Consider the following 19,443-nt stretch of genomic DNA (forward strand, 5'->3'; position numbering starts at 1 on the left):
AATATGTGGAAAGCAAAACTTCTGATCGTGTCAGGGGAAGCAACTCTTGTCAATCTTACTTAATCATTTAAATTTTTCTAGAGATGAAAGCCTTATTTCACATGAACTCAAAATATCAAGTCTCTTTTCCTACAGTAATTTCCATGGCTAATCTAATAACAATAATAATAAGTAAAATTTATATAGCGCCTTATATAAAACAAATTACTCTTGGGCACTTTACAACGATAGCGGTGAGAAGAAAGCATTAACAAAATAAAAAACAAAAAAAAACCCAACAATTAAATGACAGTATGACATAAAATCTTACATCTATAAAATTATCAAAACATTATCAAGATCAATAGTTAGAGTTTTTGGTTTTTTTTTTGTTGTTGTTAAGGTAGTACTCTACATCGTCATAATGGCTGACTTCCTATAAAAACATGGATGAAAAAATCGATATCAGCAATATTTGACTTTTCCTTTTCCATTTGAGTACCTAGCCGAGTAGCTCAGTAGGTTAGAATACCGACTGCTGAACTGTAGGTCGTATGTTCGAGTCCAGCAGGGGTTTTAAATTTTTTTCAGATTACCTTCTACTAAAATTGTATTTTTTGACAAAATAAAGTAAATTTGAAAATTTTCAACTTCAAAATATTGTTGTACATATCCTCCACTTTTCATCTACATCAAATTTCTCTGGTGTAGCATACCTCCTTAATAAATACACATAAAAACAGAATCACAGCGTAAGATGAAATATGTGGATCTTTAAATTTCTTTTAAAACAGTCGAGTTTCTTTACATTTCTAAAACCACATGGCAGACCGTTCTAGAGTGTCGCTGCCACCATGTCAAACCTCCCGTTTGTCTTGGTTACACGGAGTATAACCAGACAGGCTGATTCCGATCTTGTGTGTATGGTGTTATCAGTTCTGACATTGATATCTAGGAGCCAGGTTGTGATGACACTTCTAAACATACAACAGAATTTTGTATTGAATACGGTACCCGACTGGAGGCCAATGCAACTGGATCAGAACAGGCGTAATGTGTTCGTATTTTTCTGTCCACATTACCACCCTCCCTCATGAAAATATTTTGCTGAAAATTTGCTGAAAGATATCTGAAACAAATCTGAAACGTTGCTTACTGAAATTTTTCTTGCTGAATCAATGCTGAACATGTTTCAGCATATATGCTGAAACACCTTGAGCATTGCTGAAACATTTCTTAATTACTGAAACATTGCTTACTGAAATGTTTCTTGCTGAATCAATGCTGAAAATGTTTCAGTACATATGCTGAAACACCTTGAGCATTGCTGAAACACTTCTTAATTACTGAAACATTCAGACAAGTTGCTGAGACAGTCTGAAACATCAATTAAAATTGCTGAGTTCCATCTGAAACATTCAAATTGCTGAAACTGTCTGAAACTCTGCAATATTGCGACAACTTATCATGCTGAGAAAAGACAAATTCCTTGGAGATAAATTATTTAAACTATAATCATAATATATGACATGACAATGAAATCAACCCATAATGGACATTATATAATACAAAACAAATTAACTATGCCCATGTTTGTGTCTGTGTATACACTTTAACACTTCATCAAAAATATTAGTCTCGATCATCATGGTCATCACAGGCATCTATACTGTAGCAATTCTGTTGTAACAGTTTTTGGTACTTTTTGGAGTTGATCATTATTTAAGTCCATTTACTAAACAAGATATAGTTCCAATCATGGTCATCACAGGCAGATCTATTAGATTAATCTGCAACTATAATTCTGTTGCAACAGATTTTGGCACTCTACAGTGGGTTAATTCACAAATTTTCTGTTGTTGAACATGTTGAATGGAAGTTTCCTTAAAAAATAAAACTCAGCACAAGCCACTCCCTCCAGAATGTACAGTTCCGACTCCTTCCTCTTCCCAATTTATAAAGAGTCAGCCTGCTTATTATCTACTAAGAAGTTCTCCTAAGAATGACTTACTGAAAAAATATAATAACAATATATGAATATATTAATTAGAGGCTCCATAACAATACAATCACACAGTCCTACATTTCAAGCAAATTCTTGAGTATCTATTGCTGTATTACTCATGCTGTATATTTGATTTATAATCGTAATTCAGGTCTAATGACGTAATATTTCAATGTATGAATTCAAGAGAATTTTGTGTCATAGATATACTTAAACTGCTTTACCATAGTATGTTTTTGCAATTGGAATCAAATACAAAACTGCATTAAGCATTTTTTGAATTTTTCAACCTACGAGACGTTGTGAAAGTATGGAAGAATGGCACTAGCAAGAGATTGCGAAATTGTGTTGAGAAAATTCGGGTCGTCGTAACTTTGTCGTTTTACAATTACAACGTGTGTAATCCTACTTGTTATAACTGTGGGCAGTGAAATTCAATTGTGCATTTAGCTTGAAATCTTTACACACTGTTACATAAGAAAACATGGGTGTCCTAGGTCTAACAAAAATCGTAAGTTTAAAAAAATAAATCCAAAAAAATCGGCGACTTTCATTAGACAGTCACCTCTACTTCAAAATTGAAACCAAGTGCCATTTATTTATATGACTGTCATTTTCAATCATAATTTAAGCCTATATTATTTTGGTTTTGAAACTTACATGTTAAGTAAGGCAGAATCTTCTCACTGCACTGCCCCTCCGGCCTCCATCTTCTGTGTTTTCTTCTGATGTTGACGGAAGTTGTCAATCAATTACAAAGTATTAAAAAAATCGATAAAAAAAATTTATAGGAGAAATATTGGAATATATCCTTTATTTTAAGAGCTATAATACTTTTGACAATATTTTTTTTAAAATATTTGTAAACTGGTTCCCCGCTGATCGATGCTACCTACATACGAAATAGGCGAGGTCGATAAGGGTACCAGTTTAATATTCATCGCAGACGGAAGTATTGCACGCGGGAAAAATTTCGTTTGATCAACAGCCATGTATTGAAATCATAACGCCATCGTTGTATGAGTGGGTGAAGATGAATTTAATGCGATTCCACTCTCCTGTATAAAGGATCCAAGAAAAGATTTTAGTAAATACCTTGAGGGAGAATGCATAAGCATGAAAACCTCCAGATCTTGGTTTCCCTGGCCTGAATCTTCGACGCCATTTTGTTAGCAGTTCGAGGTATGAATTTTTGTGTTAATGTTAACCTAATAGTCCTATTAATTAAGTGCCTGTACTATGTAAAAATCAGAACTTTCGATCACATAAATTTGAAGCATTCCATGTTGAATTAATTAAGATCATGAATTTATATGAACTTCGATCATTATTTATAAGATTAAACACATTGTTAAGTTTACAATGTACATGTATGCTAGTATAATTTCAGATGGATTCAAGCAAATTAAGAAGTGGATTATCCTAAAAATTCGTTGGATACAGACAAGGCCTATAGATCTATATGACAATCAGAATGATTACCTCATAGTGGACTATAAGGCCTACAACAGCTAGCTATTTCTAATCAGAGAGGTGGGAAGACCCGGTAGGATGTAATACCAAGTAAACAGTAAATGGAAATTTAAATTATAAAAAAGGTAGTGCCTGAAAAAGACAATTTAAGACTTGATATTTTGAATGAAAAATAAAAATTGAAATATATTTGTCTCGATTATTTTTTAAAGTATATTGCTGGATGAAAAGCTAGCATATCCTTGCTGAATAAGTGATGTAACATTGCTGAATAGGTGGGGTATTATTGCTGAAACGGCACTGAATATTTGCTGAAACAGCACTGAATAATTGCTGAAACAGTACTTAATATTTGCTGAAACAGCACTGAATAATTGCTGAAACAGTGCTGAATAATTGCTGAAACAGTACTTAATATTTGCTGAAACAGTGCTGAATAATTTCTGAAACAGTGCTGAATAATTGCTGAAACGGCACTGAATAATTGCTGAATATTTCTGAAACCTTGCTTACTTATAGTTTGAAAACTGTATGAAACATTGCTGAAATTTTGGCTGAAACATCACTCGCAATTGGCTGAAACACCAAGTCTGAAACATGCCTGGAATGTTCCAATTACAGGCATGTTTCAGACTTTTGTTTCAGACTTGATTCAGATAGACAATTCTGGAATGTTTCAGGAAAATTTCAGAAATGTTTCAGGAAAATTTCAGACTAAAATTTTCATGAGGGCTGGCAGCAGTGTTCTGTACACAATGAAGTTTGTTCGTATATTGCTTGTTCACTCCATATAATAGGACAATTCCATAATCTAATCTCGGTGTTACCAAAGAGTTCACAAGTATCTTACATGCGACCTCAGAGATGAATGGACGAATGCTACCTATCCGATGGATATGCATGTAACATGATCTTGCAACGGAACTACACTGCTTGTCCATAGTAATTGACTTGTCAAAATTGTCCGAAGATTTTTCACACAACAGGTCTCAGTTATAATGTTTCCTCCGAATGAAATGTGAAAGTCAAGATTTTCAGATCTATTTGTTTCGGAATGAACACCATGAGTTCTGTTTTGTCCTTTTTTATCAAAACAATTTCTTGCAAATGAGGAAAACACATTGTTTTCTTTAAGCAATTTCATCAAGATGTAATATTAATGACATTTCAAAAAATTACAGACCCCTTACGTCACTGTACTGTGAAAACTGTCCAGTGTATTTGGTTTTTATTTAATACATTACAAGCAAAATAATTTGTTTTTATCAATATTTATTTCATTTTTAATAAAATTAACAATATCACATGAGATGGTTTGTAAATCACAAATTGTAGACATCTCTGGTCCCTCCTAGAAGGTTTTCAACAACTGACTTTTGTTTTCATCCATGGTTAAAGTGTTCAGGATTTCAAAAACAAATGTCACATTAAAACACCTGTGCTTTTATCCTTCTGGTGGGTCATAATTCTGTAAAAAGACTAACTTCTGTGGTTGCAAATTTTCTCTACATATAGGACACTCTAGCTGGAAAAGAGAATTTAAAAGTTTTTTACTTAATTGCTCCCTCGGGATATTACTACACTATAGAAAGGCCAATTTGAGATACATGTATATTCAAAATAATAATGAAACTCAAGTTTATAAAGCAAAATAAACATTGACAGTATACAGTGTACCTTAGTCGAGCACCATTCATAAATACAGTGCCAACAGAACAAATGGCCACAAGGTGTCGCCGTAGGTTTCCTCCTCGTCTCCAAACATAAACAGCATTTCCTGTCTGCAGTGTCACTTGCTGTTCTTGCACTGCAAAAACATTGATTTTTTTCCCAGTTCTTGCAATTTTTGCCAAACTTTCCTCCTCATTAATGTGAAAAATAAAATTTGAGATTTGAATGAAAGATTTTTTCTAAAATTCTAATTCTTAAATGATGAAAATCACGAATATATTGAGCATTTCATCTGCTGTCATTTTATGATTTAAAAATGCAATTTCTAAAATATTTGTTTTTATTTTATCAAGAGTACCGCAACTGTACATAATACACTGGTGAAAATGTTTTCCTAAGCCATAATTTGTAAAAATTTGCTTCAGGTAGTATCAGGCTGTGACATACATGTACTTTCTTTGTATAATATGAATAAAGGGTCTTGGCTTAAAACTATGAGAGGAAGCAGATAAACATACCAAATGTTCTGTGGGTAAAATGTTTACCCAAATTTAACTGTGAGAGGATGTCCTTTATTTAATATAATATTTCCTCAAAATAGACTAAGTTCAACAACATGTAATATTCTTAAAACTCGAGGAAAATCAAAATCCTTGCCATATGCACATCTTCCATACCCATAAAAAATACTCTGTAAAATAAGAAGGTCCTCACTTGAAAACTGTGGAAGGAAAAATAAAAGACAAATCATGTCCTCTATATGCAATAATTCCTCAAAACTGACGAAGTTCAATAACTTGTAATTTTCTCAAAAATTGAAAATCAAAATCCCTGCCACATGCACACCTTCAATATCCATCACTTGAAAACTGTGGGAGGAGTTCACCTAACAAGTCATGTACTCATTTTGTAATATTACCTCAAAACGGACCGATTTCAACAACCTGTATTTTTCTCAAAAATTGAAGAAAATCAAAATCTTTGCCACATGCGCATCATCAATATCCGTACAAACACTTTATAAAACAAGATGGTCCTCATTTGAAAATTGTGGGAGGAGTTTGCCAGACAAATTATGTACCCTCCACAATAATTTTCAAATAAAGGGGCACAACTCCTGCAAGCGTGGTAAAAATGGATCAAAATTCCAATATGACCTAGAATGATTCACAAAGAAGCTACATAGCAAGTTTCAGCTTGATTTGTGACATAAAAATGAAAATAGAAACAGAAAACCCTAAACAGATGGATGGACAGACGAATGGACGTAGACATCGCTGTACCATAATACGTCCTGTCTAAAGATGGGCATATAAAAACTTAGCAAGTTTGTGAAAAATAATATTTCTATCAGTATCACTCATCATTTGTATTTGTGAAGGGTAAAATGATAGTACAAAAATGTGTACCTTCGTCATATTTTCCCCCGTAAAATTCTAAAATCGATGACATCATATCTTAGGATTACTAATCGGCATTCTTTTTTACCAAATTTTTACCCTTTTATGAAATTTTACTGTAATTAATCTATGATCATTTACTTTTAGGGATATCTAACAAGGCTCATAACAACCTCTTGGTGGGGGTAATGAAAGATGTGTCAAAATTCTAGAGCTGATCTTACTGCTGCCTACCTGATTTCTGTATGAGACGATAGTGATTTCGATGATTTGTAACTCTGATACAACAGCTGTAAAACACTGAAGCCAAGCTGAGCTAAGGACAACCAGCCAAGAGCCTTGAAGCTCTGTTGTACCGAGGATCCGTCTGTGTTGGATAAACTGAACTTGATCTGCAACATACCATACCTAACACTGAGTCTTTACAATTACAAGACGTGTTTGTAAAACACACATATCTCCGAAACTGAAATCTATGTTAAAGAAAACATGATGACCTTTTGACCAGAAATCCAATTGGGTTCATCAATTTTCCTATGGACCTTGATGACTATTAGTGAAAAGTTTCTAATTCATAAGTCATAAAATGATTGCTAAACAAGAGATGTTTGTAAAACACATATGCCCCCCATGGTGCAAAATTGAAAAGGGTTATACACACACCTATCATTTAATTGAGAGTAGTATCATCAATTCAAAATACTGAGCAGACAATATCTTCCTATGTCAAGAGTGGATTGACCATGTGACCTAAAATTCAATAGGGGTCATCAACTCCTGAAGATGTACCAGTGTACCATGTTTGATGTCTGTCAAGCAAAGGGTTCTCAAGATATTGAAGGGACAGTATATTCCTATGTCCGGTTTGACCTTTAACCTTTGACCATGTGACCTCAAATTCATTAGTAGTCATCTTCTCCTGATGATGTACCAGTGTACCAAGTTTGATGTCTGTCAAGCAAAGTGTTCTCAAGATATTGAACAGACAGTATATTCCTATGTCCAGTTTGACCCTTGACCTTTGACCATGTGACCTCAAAATCATTAGGGGTCATCTTTTTCTGAAGATGTACCAGTGTACCAAGTTTGATGTCTGTCAAGCAAAGGGTTCTCAAGATATTGACCGGACAGTATATTCCAATGTCCAGTTTGACCCTTGACCTTTGACCATGTGACCTCAAAATCATTAGGGGTCATCTTTTTCTGAAGATGTACCAGTGTACCAAGTTTGATGTCTGTCAAGCAAAGGGTTCTCAAGATATTGACCGGACAGTATATTCCTATGTCCAGTTTGAGCCTTGACCTTTGACCATGTGACCTCAAAATCAATATGGGTCATCTTCTTTTAAAGATATACCAGTGTACCAAGTTTGATGTCTGTCAAGCAAAGGATTCTTGAGACATTCAGTGGCCAATATATTCCTATGTCCAGATTGACCCTTGACCTTTGACCATGTGACCTCAAAATCAATAGGTGTCATCTTCTCCTGATGATGTACCAGTGTACCAAGTCTGATTTCTGTCAAGCAAAGGGTTCTCAAGATATTGAGCGGACAGTATATTCCTATGTCCAGAGTAGATTGACCCTTGACCTTTAACCTTTTGACCTGAAAAACAATAGGGGTCCTCTTCTTTTTATAACCAACCCACATATGAAATATCATTACAATCAAGTGAATGGTTCTCAAGATATTGAGCGGACAACACATGGTCTATAGACCGACCGACAGTTGCAAAACAATATGCCCCCTCTTTTTCAAAGGGGGGCATAAAATGAACCTTGACAACTGACATTGACCTGAAAATCAGCTGAAGCCATTTTGGTACTAATCATTACCTGTGAATTTTAAAAAAAAAGACACTCTAGTAATTGTTTAGAATACCTGAGTAAAAATAAGACTTACATAGCTGACATCTGTCAATCGTTTGGCGATGTGATAGTACACACCTCGGAGATAAAAGAAGGCCAGATGAAACCTCTGCAGCAGTGAGAGAGCTTGTTGAAGAATAGGAAGTGATTTCAGGATAATCTCCCTTGTTTCCTTAGGAACGTTGTCCCACTCACCAGACTGAAACTTCTTTTCCACCCAGTCTAAAAAGCGCATCACTCCATAAGGGCCAAACACATGCACAGACACCATTATCAACCGTTTCTGGAAATTATGTAATTTATTAGTTCCAGGGTTTGATCAAGTTCTGAACTATTAGTCAAGTGCCACCAGTGCAATAATCTAACCAAAAGGATCATAGTTTGAGGATGAAGTTCTGAAATTACATAGGAATTTTTGAAGTTCTTCACTGAAATAGGTTAACAGAAGTGGTTAGAATCTGTATTTGACACTGAGGCACTTGTGTGGCTCTGATGAAAAGATATTCGATATTCTGAGCTGTGACTTTAATGAAAAGATATTCGACATTCTGAGTTGTGACTTTAATGAAAAAAGACACCTGGCATTCTGGGCTGCCTTTAGTTTTTAGTATATTAGAATTTTTTTTATCAAAATTGTTTTACAGTGAAATTAGTGTGAATATGATTCCCCTAAGACGTTTGTATTAAATAATAGTTGAAATAAATGAAATACATAAATGATACTACAGCTAACATACCAGTTTTGATGGAAGATTTAGTCTGTGTTTATCAATTTGTATAATGTTGACATACTCCTCTCCCACTGTCTGATATCCTGAAATGACAAAACAAATCAATGCACAATCATTATACATGTATATTAATTCACAAACTGATAGAGATCTTCAAATTATCAGTTACAAAAAATATACATTGTACCTGCAACTGTTGTGAGCAAGAAATAAGTGACTTCAGCCACACGATCCACTTCATTTTTCCATCTTATCCATATACCAGGACCTGAAATATAAATAGATTGTGAGTTGAAACCCTCATGTGTATCCATCCTTACTTGCTTGTTGTATCTGTAACTAATATTACAAACCCAACATGGTGTCCAAAGTTGCAAACATAAAACAGGAGGAACTCAAGAAAGTGCAAGAGAGTGAACGTGGCTGAATGCTTACATGTTAAAGGCCACTTCTTTCATACTAGATGTAGTTTGTACATTTACGTTATTCTTCAGGTTTAACATTGTTAAAGGCCATTTCTTTCATACTAGATGTAGTTTGTGCATTAACTTTATTCTTCAGGTTTACCATTCAAAGATTATTTAAAATGCAAGGATCGTGAGTTCAAACCAGAGCACACATCACCATGCTATGTAATGAAGACTATCCGCTTCAAACAATTTGTAGATTTATGATTGGATAAAAATGAATATGCAACGTCCCAAAATTTCAAATACCAACTTTGTGAAGGGAGTGTCTTTGAATTGACAATTATGATGTCACAATTCACATGACATCCTGAAATTTTCAATACAACTTCTTCGTAGAGGGTGTGTGTAAATCTGACAACTATAACATCGTTAGTCTGACAACTATAACATCATGCACAAGTGACATAAGAAACTGTGTAGCTTACATATTTGCTTCCAACTAATGTCCAAATTCAGTTTTAATCAGGGATTTACATGATTTCTTTATTCAATTTAATTTTTCATATTTTTGACTGTAAAGTTTAATATTGTAATTATATGATGTTCAATATGATACATATATGCGGTGATCAATTTGATAGTTGAGTAACATTTATTAAACACACTACTGAAATCTTCAAATCGGAACAAATTTTGTCAAGGTATTCAGTGGGATAAATTTTAAATCTGTGCTTGCAAACCATCGTGACTAGTGTGCCCTCCCCCATCTCATATCATAGCCCAACAGAATCTGAGAAATACCGTATAAGCAGAATTTTTAGCGAGGATTTAATTTTGGCATTATTAGCGAGGGTGTCTAGATCACTAAAATTGAATATCGCTAACAATTCATTCCATATCTTATTATCTTAGGTAATAGTTATCTTTCACAGAATTATAAATTTACTAGAATTAGCTCTCACTAAATATATACATTGTATACCAATTTTTATGGGAAAATCCCTAAATCTTTGTCTCACTAAAAATTCCACTTATACCGTATTCATAGATACAGATAGATTCACTACACAGTTTGGGACATGATACAGCGTGTTTGAATTTGAATTCCAAATTGGGCGAGGCAAAGTCCAGCAAATCTGAAATAAATCTATAAGTATATTCTGTTTATACTACAGTATTTATCCTGATGGTTATATTTATATGCTATAGACAAGATCACAATGTAAACTAGTTTGTATAACTAAAAGTGCAATATCCTGTATAAATAAAGGATATTACTATCATTATATTGTTTAAACTAAAGAGGGTTGGTTACATGGAAGAAAAATATATCACTGTAACATATAGCATCAGAACACCAGCCACTATACATAAAAATAATAGAATAGGGACACGTTCTGAGGGGGTGGGGTGTAGACAGACGGCTCCTTCCTCGGTCTTCCCGCAAATTTTCTTCCCTCTCTAACACTCCTTTCTCCATTCCCCCGTCAGGGACTTGTCACATAATTATATGCATTTTATTTATGTCTGAGACATATCACAGCCCACAGGGACTTGTCACATATAGGCCTATGCATTTATTCACAGACATATCAAACTTTAGTAAATTAGTAAATACCCTTATAAATATCATAAATGTGGCAAGTCCCTGAGTTTTTATCTTGTATGTCCTAAATGTGAGTGAAGTTTAGAATATTTGCATTGCATGGTTCAAATACAAGTTACAAACCAAATATTTCTTGAAAAACTTCAGATACTGAATTCTTTAGATATCCAACATAAATGTCATCTTTCTGGTGAGATCTGAGAATTTCTGCAACACCAGCTGGCTGTCTCATTTTGGGCGACTTGTTGTAGGTGCGACAAACAGAAAGTAAGTATTGTGTAAAAGAAGGATAACTGGATATAAAAATAAATTATTTTAGGCCGGTATCACCACGTCGCAAGCAATGAATGTGACGTAGACTTTTCAGGTAATATTTGGCTTTAGCTCACTATTGATGGTTCAGACAACAAAGGCCGATCACCTTCTACATAACTAGTATGCATTAAAGGCATTTAAGTGGTATGATACCCTAGGTTTACACCATCCAAAATTAACGTGGGTAAACATGGAGGAGTTAAACAATCTGGCGACATTCTTAGGAGTTTCTGGAGGAAAACTCGTCATAGACGCCAAAGAACAGGTAATGATAGGAAAATTGACTGATCATTTTAGATATACTTATGGAATATGAATCAACTTTTTAGATTGTGGAATAATTTGTCATGCTCAATTAAAACATAAGGGGAAAGAAAAACCCAACTATAATTACCATTTCAGAAGGAAAAACAGAGATCTAGAGAACATTCACAATAAATTACGAATTTATCTTAACGTGAAAGTAATATGTCATATGATGTGCGTGTTATTTTCATATTATTACATTGTATTTACACGTGAAAAACATAGGAAATTCGAACGTTCTTTTGGTTTGGGTAAAACCAGACTGAGAGACCTTTAAATATCTGTCTCTGGTAAGACTAAGTTAATATGCATTTAAGTACCTTTTTTCCTTCAGATACCAGTTCTGAAGGCAGGGAATGGTCTTACAGTTAGAGGTCTTGTATCAGTTGCAAAACAGTTGGTTCGACAGTCTGACTCTTTTGAATTAAAAGGTATGTTTACAACAACAAAATGAGAGAGAAAGAGATTGTATCTTGTTTAACGTCCCTCTTGAGAATTTTTCACTGATATGGAGATGTCACCAATACCGGTGAAGGGCTTCAAATTTAGGCCTATACTCGGCGCTTACGACCATTGAGCAATGAGGGTTCTTTAGCGTACCACACCTGTGACACGGGACATCTGTTTTTAAGGTCATCTTTGAGAACCCGTGACATTCACTACTGATGCCGAGCGTTTGGCGATGGAACTGTCACTGCCTGTTTTAATGACTTAGGTCTGTCGTGGACAGGATTTGAACCCCGAACTTCTGCATGCGGGATGAATGCTTTACCCCGAGAAAGAGAGAGAATATCTGCATGTTGAACAGAACAGATTAATAATTTTATTTTAAAATATTAGCACATCTGCAGGACAGAGGTTTTGAAAACTGTCCGACCTACAGTCCTGGCAGACAGGGACTATACCAAAATCTCGCTTTTCTAAAGGGTCTGTCAATTTTTAATAATCAGTCTTTGATTTATTCGGGGAAAATTGACCCAAACCAGGTTATATCATATAGTATGCCCAAAATTAAATTCATTGCTTAAATATTCCATTTTAGTTTATCAAAGACTACTTTCAGCATTTTTTTAAAGTGTGATGTCTGACTGGCCAATTAAATAGTTCAGTAAGCCTGCTAAGAACAGGAAGAACTCCTATAATGGAAATAGTGAATGAGAAAAAGATGGACATATAAAAGAAAAGCAGTACTTATCAGTAGTAGAGAAAGAGCCAGTCTTGGGAGGCTTTTGAAAGGAATATATGTATGATAGTAAATAAGATGTTAACATATAGTAATTAAGCAATTTATTTGATATGATTCATAAAATGTGTGAAATTTTTTGTGGATCTTTCTAGAAACACATGGATCCTATAAAACTTTCCTCTCTGCAAGACCTATTGTTCAGCTTGTTTGTGAATTTTCTAAAGAATTCTAGCAGGAGACTTAAAGATGAAGTCATTGTTCAAGTCAACAAAATATGGTCCTTCAGCAAATGATACAAAATAAATATTTGTAGTGGTCAGACGGGTTTGATCACCGATGGCCAGTTTGCTCAGTTGGTAGAGCACCTTAAAGATTCAAGGGGCCCAGGTTGGAATCCTGGTCGGGTCCGTTGCTTGTTCTCCCTTTCCATTACATATTGTGCTGTTGAACTCCTCAGGGTTGTGTGTCTTCAAGGACAAAGGCAATTTAAGGAGGGAGGAATGTGGGCATCAGATGCATTCGATTGCCGATGGTCAGTTAGCTCAGTTGATAGAGCACCTGACTAGAGATTCAGGGAGCCCGGGTTCAAATCCTGGTCTTATCTGTTGCATTTTTTCCCTTCCTGTTACATTTGGTGCCATGACCAGGATACCCATTACATTTGTTTTGGTGTCGGTTGAACCAGAATTCATCTACATGTTTGGTGCTGTAGGCCACTCTTGGACTTGCAGATTAAAGTCCTACCAGGGGCAAAAGGATCTGGGTTGTGAGTCTTCAAGGACGAAGACAAGTGAAGGAGGGAGGAATATAGCGGTCAAACAGGCTCGATCGCTGGTGGCCAGTTTGCTCAGTTGGTAGAGCACTTGACTAGAAATTTAGGGGGTCCGGGTTTTAATCCCGGTCTAGTCTGTTGCATTTTCTCCCTTCCTCTTACACATTTAAGACAAATAACATGTACACTATTTGCAGAAGGAATTGATTCAATTAATACACTGATAATTAATCTTTTATTGATAGTGATTTATAGAATAAACATGCACTTCCACAATCAAATGAACTTAAATCTTGTGATTATACATATAATGAAAATATATGTTCCTTTTTTAGAGGTATGTGTTAATTACTAGTGAGTTGGTAACTGTTCTCCACAGTGCTTCATCATTTAACTTTTTCTTCCATCCCATACATTGTGTCACAGGCCCAGAGATACTTTTTAAAAAAAATATCTTGTTTTCATATTTGGGGAGTGGTGGCACAAATGTTCAGTTATGGCAGGAACGAAGTCTTCAAGATGTCCCGGGTTTTGTTCCCTTAGAATTTTTAAAATGAAAACCAAAGTATATATATTTTTGTTTGATAAAAACATAGAAAAGCAAAGAATGATCAATTTCCTTCTTTAAGGCACAACTCCAGAGGAAAGAGCTGCCATTGACCAGTGGCTGGAGTATAGAGTCACTCAAGTGGACAAGAGTCATCAGGATAAAGATGTGTCAACAGTACTTAAAGTTAGATTCACTTATCTAATACACAGAATCCTAGTTTAATTTCTCCCAAATAGTCGGATCAGTGGCATGAAAAAGTTAAATTTGTCAATTATTTTTTCTCATACTTTGTAAAATCTTAGTATATTAAAGGGACTCACAATACAAACATGTCCTAATCAATCATTGAAGGGAATTATGGGCATGGTAGATTTACTGCCCCTGAAAACTAATCAACACCACAGTATTGTCCTGTTAACTTTCCCTGAAATAAATTGCTATCTGAAATCCCTATACACTACATGAATGGGTAGCCTTTCAATACCAAGTCAGTACTTTGAAAATAAGAATTTATGGCTTAAAGATATATAGTCATGATACATGAAAAGTTACTTAGTAAAATGTAAAGCTAAGAGAGCCACTGTTATGATGTGGAGTCTCTGATATTATATACATTTCAATCATGTGATCAGTGTCCTGTCTAATAAAAGTCCTTCATGTTTAACTTCTTAGTATTTATTCTAATTGAAGCAATTTAGAACATCTCAACCATGCCAAACTTCAATGACATTGACTTACATTTCTCAACTTGTGTTTAACCCTTTAAATAAAGCAGTTAGATACTTTTCCTGCCTTTCTTAATATGTTTTTGATAAAAAAAAAATTAAATATTTTATATATACATATTGTCAATTTTATTTTTTAGGACACCAATACATATTTATCAAACCATGTATACTTTGTGGGATATCAACCAACATTAGCAGATATAATTTTATATCTTGGATTGTACAGAATATTTGTGAGTACATAACTAGTAAAATCCTGCTCCTACTTGTATGAGTGCATGATCAGTATTTTGTTTTTGAAAGTTTTATCAGAATATTAATATTACATTTTTCAATCAATTTAGGAGGAGTTAACTTTTATGGATAAACAGAAGTATATCCATGTGTCTAGGTGGTTCTCAAATGTGAGTACTTTTTTTTGTCTTGTTTACATCCATTTTCCCGCGTCAAGGATTTCATATGAAGTGGAGCGGATCAGAAACCCTCAACGCAGGAAGATGATATACAGTAGAACAAAGAATCACCTTCTGATCATAGAATGTTTGCCTAACCACGATTCTTCAAGGGGCAATCTGCACTTGAACTGTGAAGAGTTCATGGTGTATCTTAATTAATGCATTAACAGAGAGGAATACATTATCACTGTGGGTTGTACAGGTCATATGTTCCTAATTTCATACACACATGCCAAACTTTGGTGACCTTGACCTCACATTTCTCGGCTTGTGCTTGAATTTTTAAAATTTTCATGAATACTCCGAGGGATTCCTCCATTTTATCATCTTTACATTTCCAATCTCTTTGCGTCTGATGTCTTTACCAATTGTTATGATAGCCATTTCCTCATGAATGGATCTTTATAAACATAGTATGTATGCCTAATTCAATGGCTGGGAATTCTGACAGAAATGAAAATAGATTGTGTATATATAAAATGAATTTCAGTTTTGAAAATACATGAAGGTATGAATTGCAAAGCTTCATGCTGGCATACTTTTCATGAAGCGCTAAAGCCGGCGGCATGAAGCATTGCAGTTCATACCCTCATGTATTTTCAAAAATGAAATTTATTTCTTCATTGTAAGCATAAGCATATCAGCAAGACTCCTGTAATAACTATGCCTGATTTGATGGTGTGGACCTTATGTATGACATAAGGCCTAAAGTGCTTGATTTAAAATTTTATTCAAGCCATTTCTTGGAACATTTTGAAGGTTGTCCTACTCTAGGTGGATATTTGAATGATGTCAGAATTGACTTAACCTAGCATTTGTCAATATCTATGCATGGTAGAACACTATATCAAATACTGCGAAGGAATTATGTACATGTAACATCACAAGAACTTCAAACAATCAGTGTATTAATGACTCGCTATGAGTGTTATGTAATGACTCGCTATGAGTATTATGTAATGACTCGCTATGAGTGTTACGTAATGACTCGCTATGAGTGTTACGTAATGACTCGCTATGAGTGTTACGTAATGACTCGCTATGAGTGTTACGTAATGACTCGCTATGAGTGTTACGTAATGACTCGCTATGAGTGTTACGTAATGACTCGCTATGAGTGTTACGTAATGACTCGCTATGAGTGTTACGTAATGACTCGCTATGAGTGTTACGTAATGACTCCCTATGAGTGTTATGTAATGACTCGCTATGAGTGTTACGTAATGACTCGCTATGAGTGTTACGTAATGACTCCCTATGAGTGTTACGTAATGACTCCCTATGAGTGTTACGTAATGACTCGCTATGAGTGTTATGTAATGACTCGCTATGAGTGTTATGTAATGACTCGCTATGAGTGTTACGTAATGACTCGCTATGAGTGTCACATAATGACTCGCTATGAGTGTTATGTAATCCAATAAACAAAAAAATGAATTGAATGTCTTGAGAGAATTCATCTGATTTCAGATGTTGGATTTTTAGGTCACATTAATGACTCAGATGGCCTATTGCTATTGGTCTTCATCCATCATCGTGTTGCTCGTTAACAAATGAATATTTTGAACTTCTTCTTGAATACTACTAGGCTAGTTGTCTTCAAATCTTATGGAGCTAGATAGGGATGAGGTGAACATACATGTAAATGCTAATTTTTATAACCATAGTACCTCTGGGACCCCAGGGGCAGGGCAGAACATAAATGCTAATTTTTGTAATCATAGTACCTCTGGGACCCCAGGGGCAGGGCAGAACATAAATGCTAATTTTTGTAATCATAGTACCTCTGGTACCCCAGGGGCAGGGCAGAACATAAATGCTAATTTTTGTAATCATAGTACCTCTGGGACCCCCAGGGGCAGGGCAGAACACAAATGCTAATTTTTGTAATCATAGTACCTCTGGGACCCCCAGGGGCAGGGCAGAACATTAATGCTAATTTTTGTAATCATAGTACCTCTGGGACCCCAGGGGCAGGGCAGAACATAAATGCTAATTTTTGTAATCATAGTACCTCTGGGACCCCAGGGGCAGGGCAGAACACAAATGCTAATTTTTGTAATCATAGTACCTCTGGGACCCCCAGGGGCAGGGCAGAACACAAATGCTAATTTTTGTAATCATAGTACCTCTGGGACCCCCAGGGGCAGGGCAGAACATTAATGCTAATTTTTGTAATCATAGTACCTCTGGGACCCCAGGGGCAGGGCAGAACATAAATGCTAATTTTTGTAATCATAGTACCTCTGGGACCCCAGGGGCAGGGCAGAACATAAATGCTAATTTTTGTAACCATAGTACCTCTGGGACCCCCAGGGGCAGGGCAGAACATAAATGCTAATTTTTGTAATCATAGTACCTCTGGAACCCCCAGGGGCAGGGCAGAAACTGCTAAAATTAAGTCAAATTTTCAAAAATCTTCTCTACTCCTGCACATCTTTAAGATAAATTGAATGCATGGTTAAAAATGATACACGGCTCTATATAAAAAAAAATTGTCTTTCATGACCCCCAAGGGCTGGGGGTTCTGTCTCCAGGGTGGGGACAAAATGGTCATGAAGTGAAAATGTACTAATCTTCTTCTCTACTCCTGCACATCACTCAATGCATGATAAGGAAGAGCAAGAGACCCTCTACAAAACCTGTGAAATTTCATGGCCCCTGGCTTCAGGCCATAGGGTGGGGATTAATTGGTAGTACTGTATATTGAAAATACATTACAGTTTTGAAAATTCTTTTCTCTACTCGTGGACATTTAGCAGGCAAACTATTTCCATGATTACCATATTGAAAATATTGTAACCAGGCACATGGTTTTAGCTCTAGGGCAGGGCTAAGTTGGTCATACATTGAAAATACATAATTCTCCTTGGAAATCTAGCAGGCAAACTGTTTGCATGAATAAAATGTGTTTTAACCTAAATTCATGGCTACTTGGTCCAGTCTTCCACCCCAGGGGTAGGTTCAGTTGGTCATTCATTGAAAATACTTTGCATCTTTAAAAATCTTCTTTACTCGCATACATTTAAGAAGCAAATTATTTCATGATTATAATAAATACTTACCATTCTACCAAAATTGTGAAATTCACCCCACCCACATGGTTTAAGCTCCAGGGCAGGGCGTAGTTGGTTATGTATAAAAATACATTTCACATTTAATGAATGTAAAAACTCAAACTCATGGGCATCCAACAAGCCAATTTTTTTTACATGATTTGTAAGAAGCAAGTAACCCCCTACAAAAATTTTAATTCATGTCCTTCGTGTTTGGAGGTCAGTTTAGAGTTGCAGTTTGGGATGGGGCCAAAATGCCCATAGCTTGAAAAACTCGAGATCCCCAGGTGAAATAAAGGCCCATGGGCTTCTGGTTTTGGTACTATGAAGCTGTAACCATCATTGGCACATATAGACACATCTGAAGTAAACATTAAAATCTTCTTCTTTTGTAGATGCAGTCCCTCTTTGCAGACAAATTCTCAAAGAAACACATTGTCTTTCAAAGAAATAAAATATTTTGTGGCACTAGCCATTAAAACTCGTATTGTTACTGTTTATTTTCATATAAGTTTTTGAAAAGTAGGTCAAATTCCAAGGTCAAACATCTTGGTACCAAATGAATGATGTAGTCATAAGGAATCTATATGTGAAATATAAAAGCGCTATCTTTAACCCTCTTGGATCAAATCCTGTAGCCAAGGTTAAAGTTTTTGAAAAGTAGGTAAAAATTCAAGGTCAAAAGTCTTGGTACTATATAAAAGGCCTGGTCATGAGGAATCTATATCACCATCGCAAACGTCACTTACGACCATGAATCTATATGTGAACTATCAAAGTTATCCCCCTTGGTTCATAAGATATAGCCAAGGTTAAAAGTTTTTAAAATGTAGGTCAAAGTCCAAGGTCACATTTTCATAAGTCTTGGTACCACAACAAAGGTCTTTTCACGAGGCATCTAAATGTGAAATATCAAATCCCTCAATCTAC

General features: G+C 35.3%; 2 protein-coding genes and 2 long non-coding RNA genes across 6 annotated transcripts; 2 read left to right on the top strand and 2 right to left on the bottom strand.

Annotated features, from left to right (window-relative positions):
- Positions 1-1,468: 1,468 nt before the first annotated feature.
- On the bottom strand, positions 1,469-2,730 carry LOC130054267 (uncharacterized). Its single transcript, XR_008802564.1, has 2 exons — positions 2,645-2,730; positions 1,469-1,989 (listed from the first exon to the last, which is right to left on the bottom strand). It is a non-coding gene; the product is annotated as an uncharacterized LOC130054267 (long non-coding RNA).
- Positions 2,731-2,786: 56 nt separating this feature from the next.
- On the top strand, positions 2,787-3,646 carry LOC125675345 (uncharacterized). The gene is made up of 2 exons (XR_007370448.2): positions 2,787-3,166; positions 3,375-3,646. It is a non-coding gene; the product is annotated as an uncharacterized LOC125675345 (long non-coding RNA).
- A 1,066-nt stretch (positions 3,647-4,712) lies between these two features.
- Positions 4,713-11,426, bottom strand: LOC125671390 (peroxisome biogenesis factor 10-like). Its single transcript, XM_048907117.2, has 7 exons — positions 11,269-11,426; positions 9,317-9,397; positions 9,136-9,212; positions 8,433-8,681; positions 6,763-6,920; positions 5,135-5,264; positions 4,713-4,982 (listed from the first exon to the last, which is right to left on the bottom strand). The coding sequence occupies exons 1-7, from the start codon at positions 11,375-11,377 to the stop codon at positions 4,902-4,904; spliced, it is 885 nt and encodes a 294-aa protein (XP_048763074.2). The 5' UTR covers positions 11,378-11,426; the 3' UTR covers positions 4,713-4,901.
- A 150-nt stretch (positions 11,427-11,576) lies between these two features.
- On the top strand, positions 11,577-18,994 carry LOC125671393 (eukaryotic translation elongation factor 1 epsilon-1-like). 3 transcript variants are annotated; one of them, XM_048907121.2, is made up of 6 exons: positions 11,577-11,725; positions 12,101-12,197; positions 14,354-14,457; positions 15,140-15,235; positions 15,347-15,406; positions 18,909-18,994. In XM_048907121.2, the coding sequence occupies exons 1-6, from the start codon at positions 11,651-11,653 to the stop codon at positions 18,990-18,992; spliced, it is 516 nt and encodes a 171-aa protein (XP_048763078.2). In that variant the 5' UTR covers positions 11,577-11,650; the 3' UTR covers positions 18,993-18,994. The 3 variants fall into 3 exon arrangements, with proteins under 3 accessions (XP_048763078.2, XP_048763079.2, XP_056019438.1); XM_048907122.2 differs by having other exon boundaries at positions 14,354-14,448; XM_056163463.1 differs by having other exon boundaries at positions 15,347-18,994.
- Positions 18,995-19,443: the final 449 nt, after the last annotated feature.

The sequence above is a fragment of the Ostrea edulis genome, chromosome 4 (assembly GCF_947568905.1).
Source record: "Ostrea edulis chromosome 4, xbOstEdul1.1, whole genome shotgun sequence".
Taxonomy (NCBI): domain Eukaryota; kingdom Metazoa; phylum Mollusca; class Bivalvia; order Ostreida; family Ostreidae; genus Ostrea; species Ostrea edulis.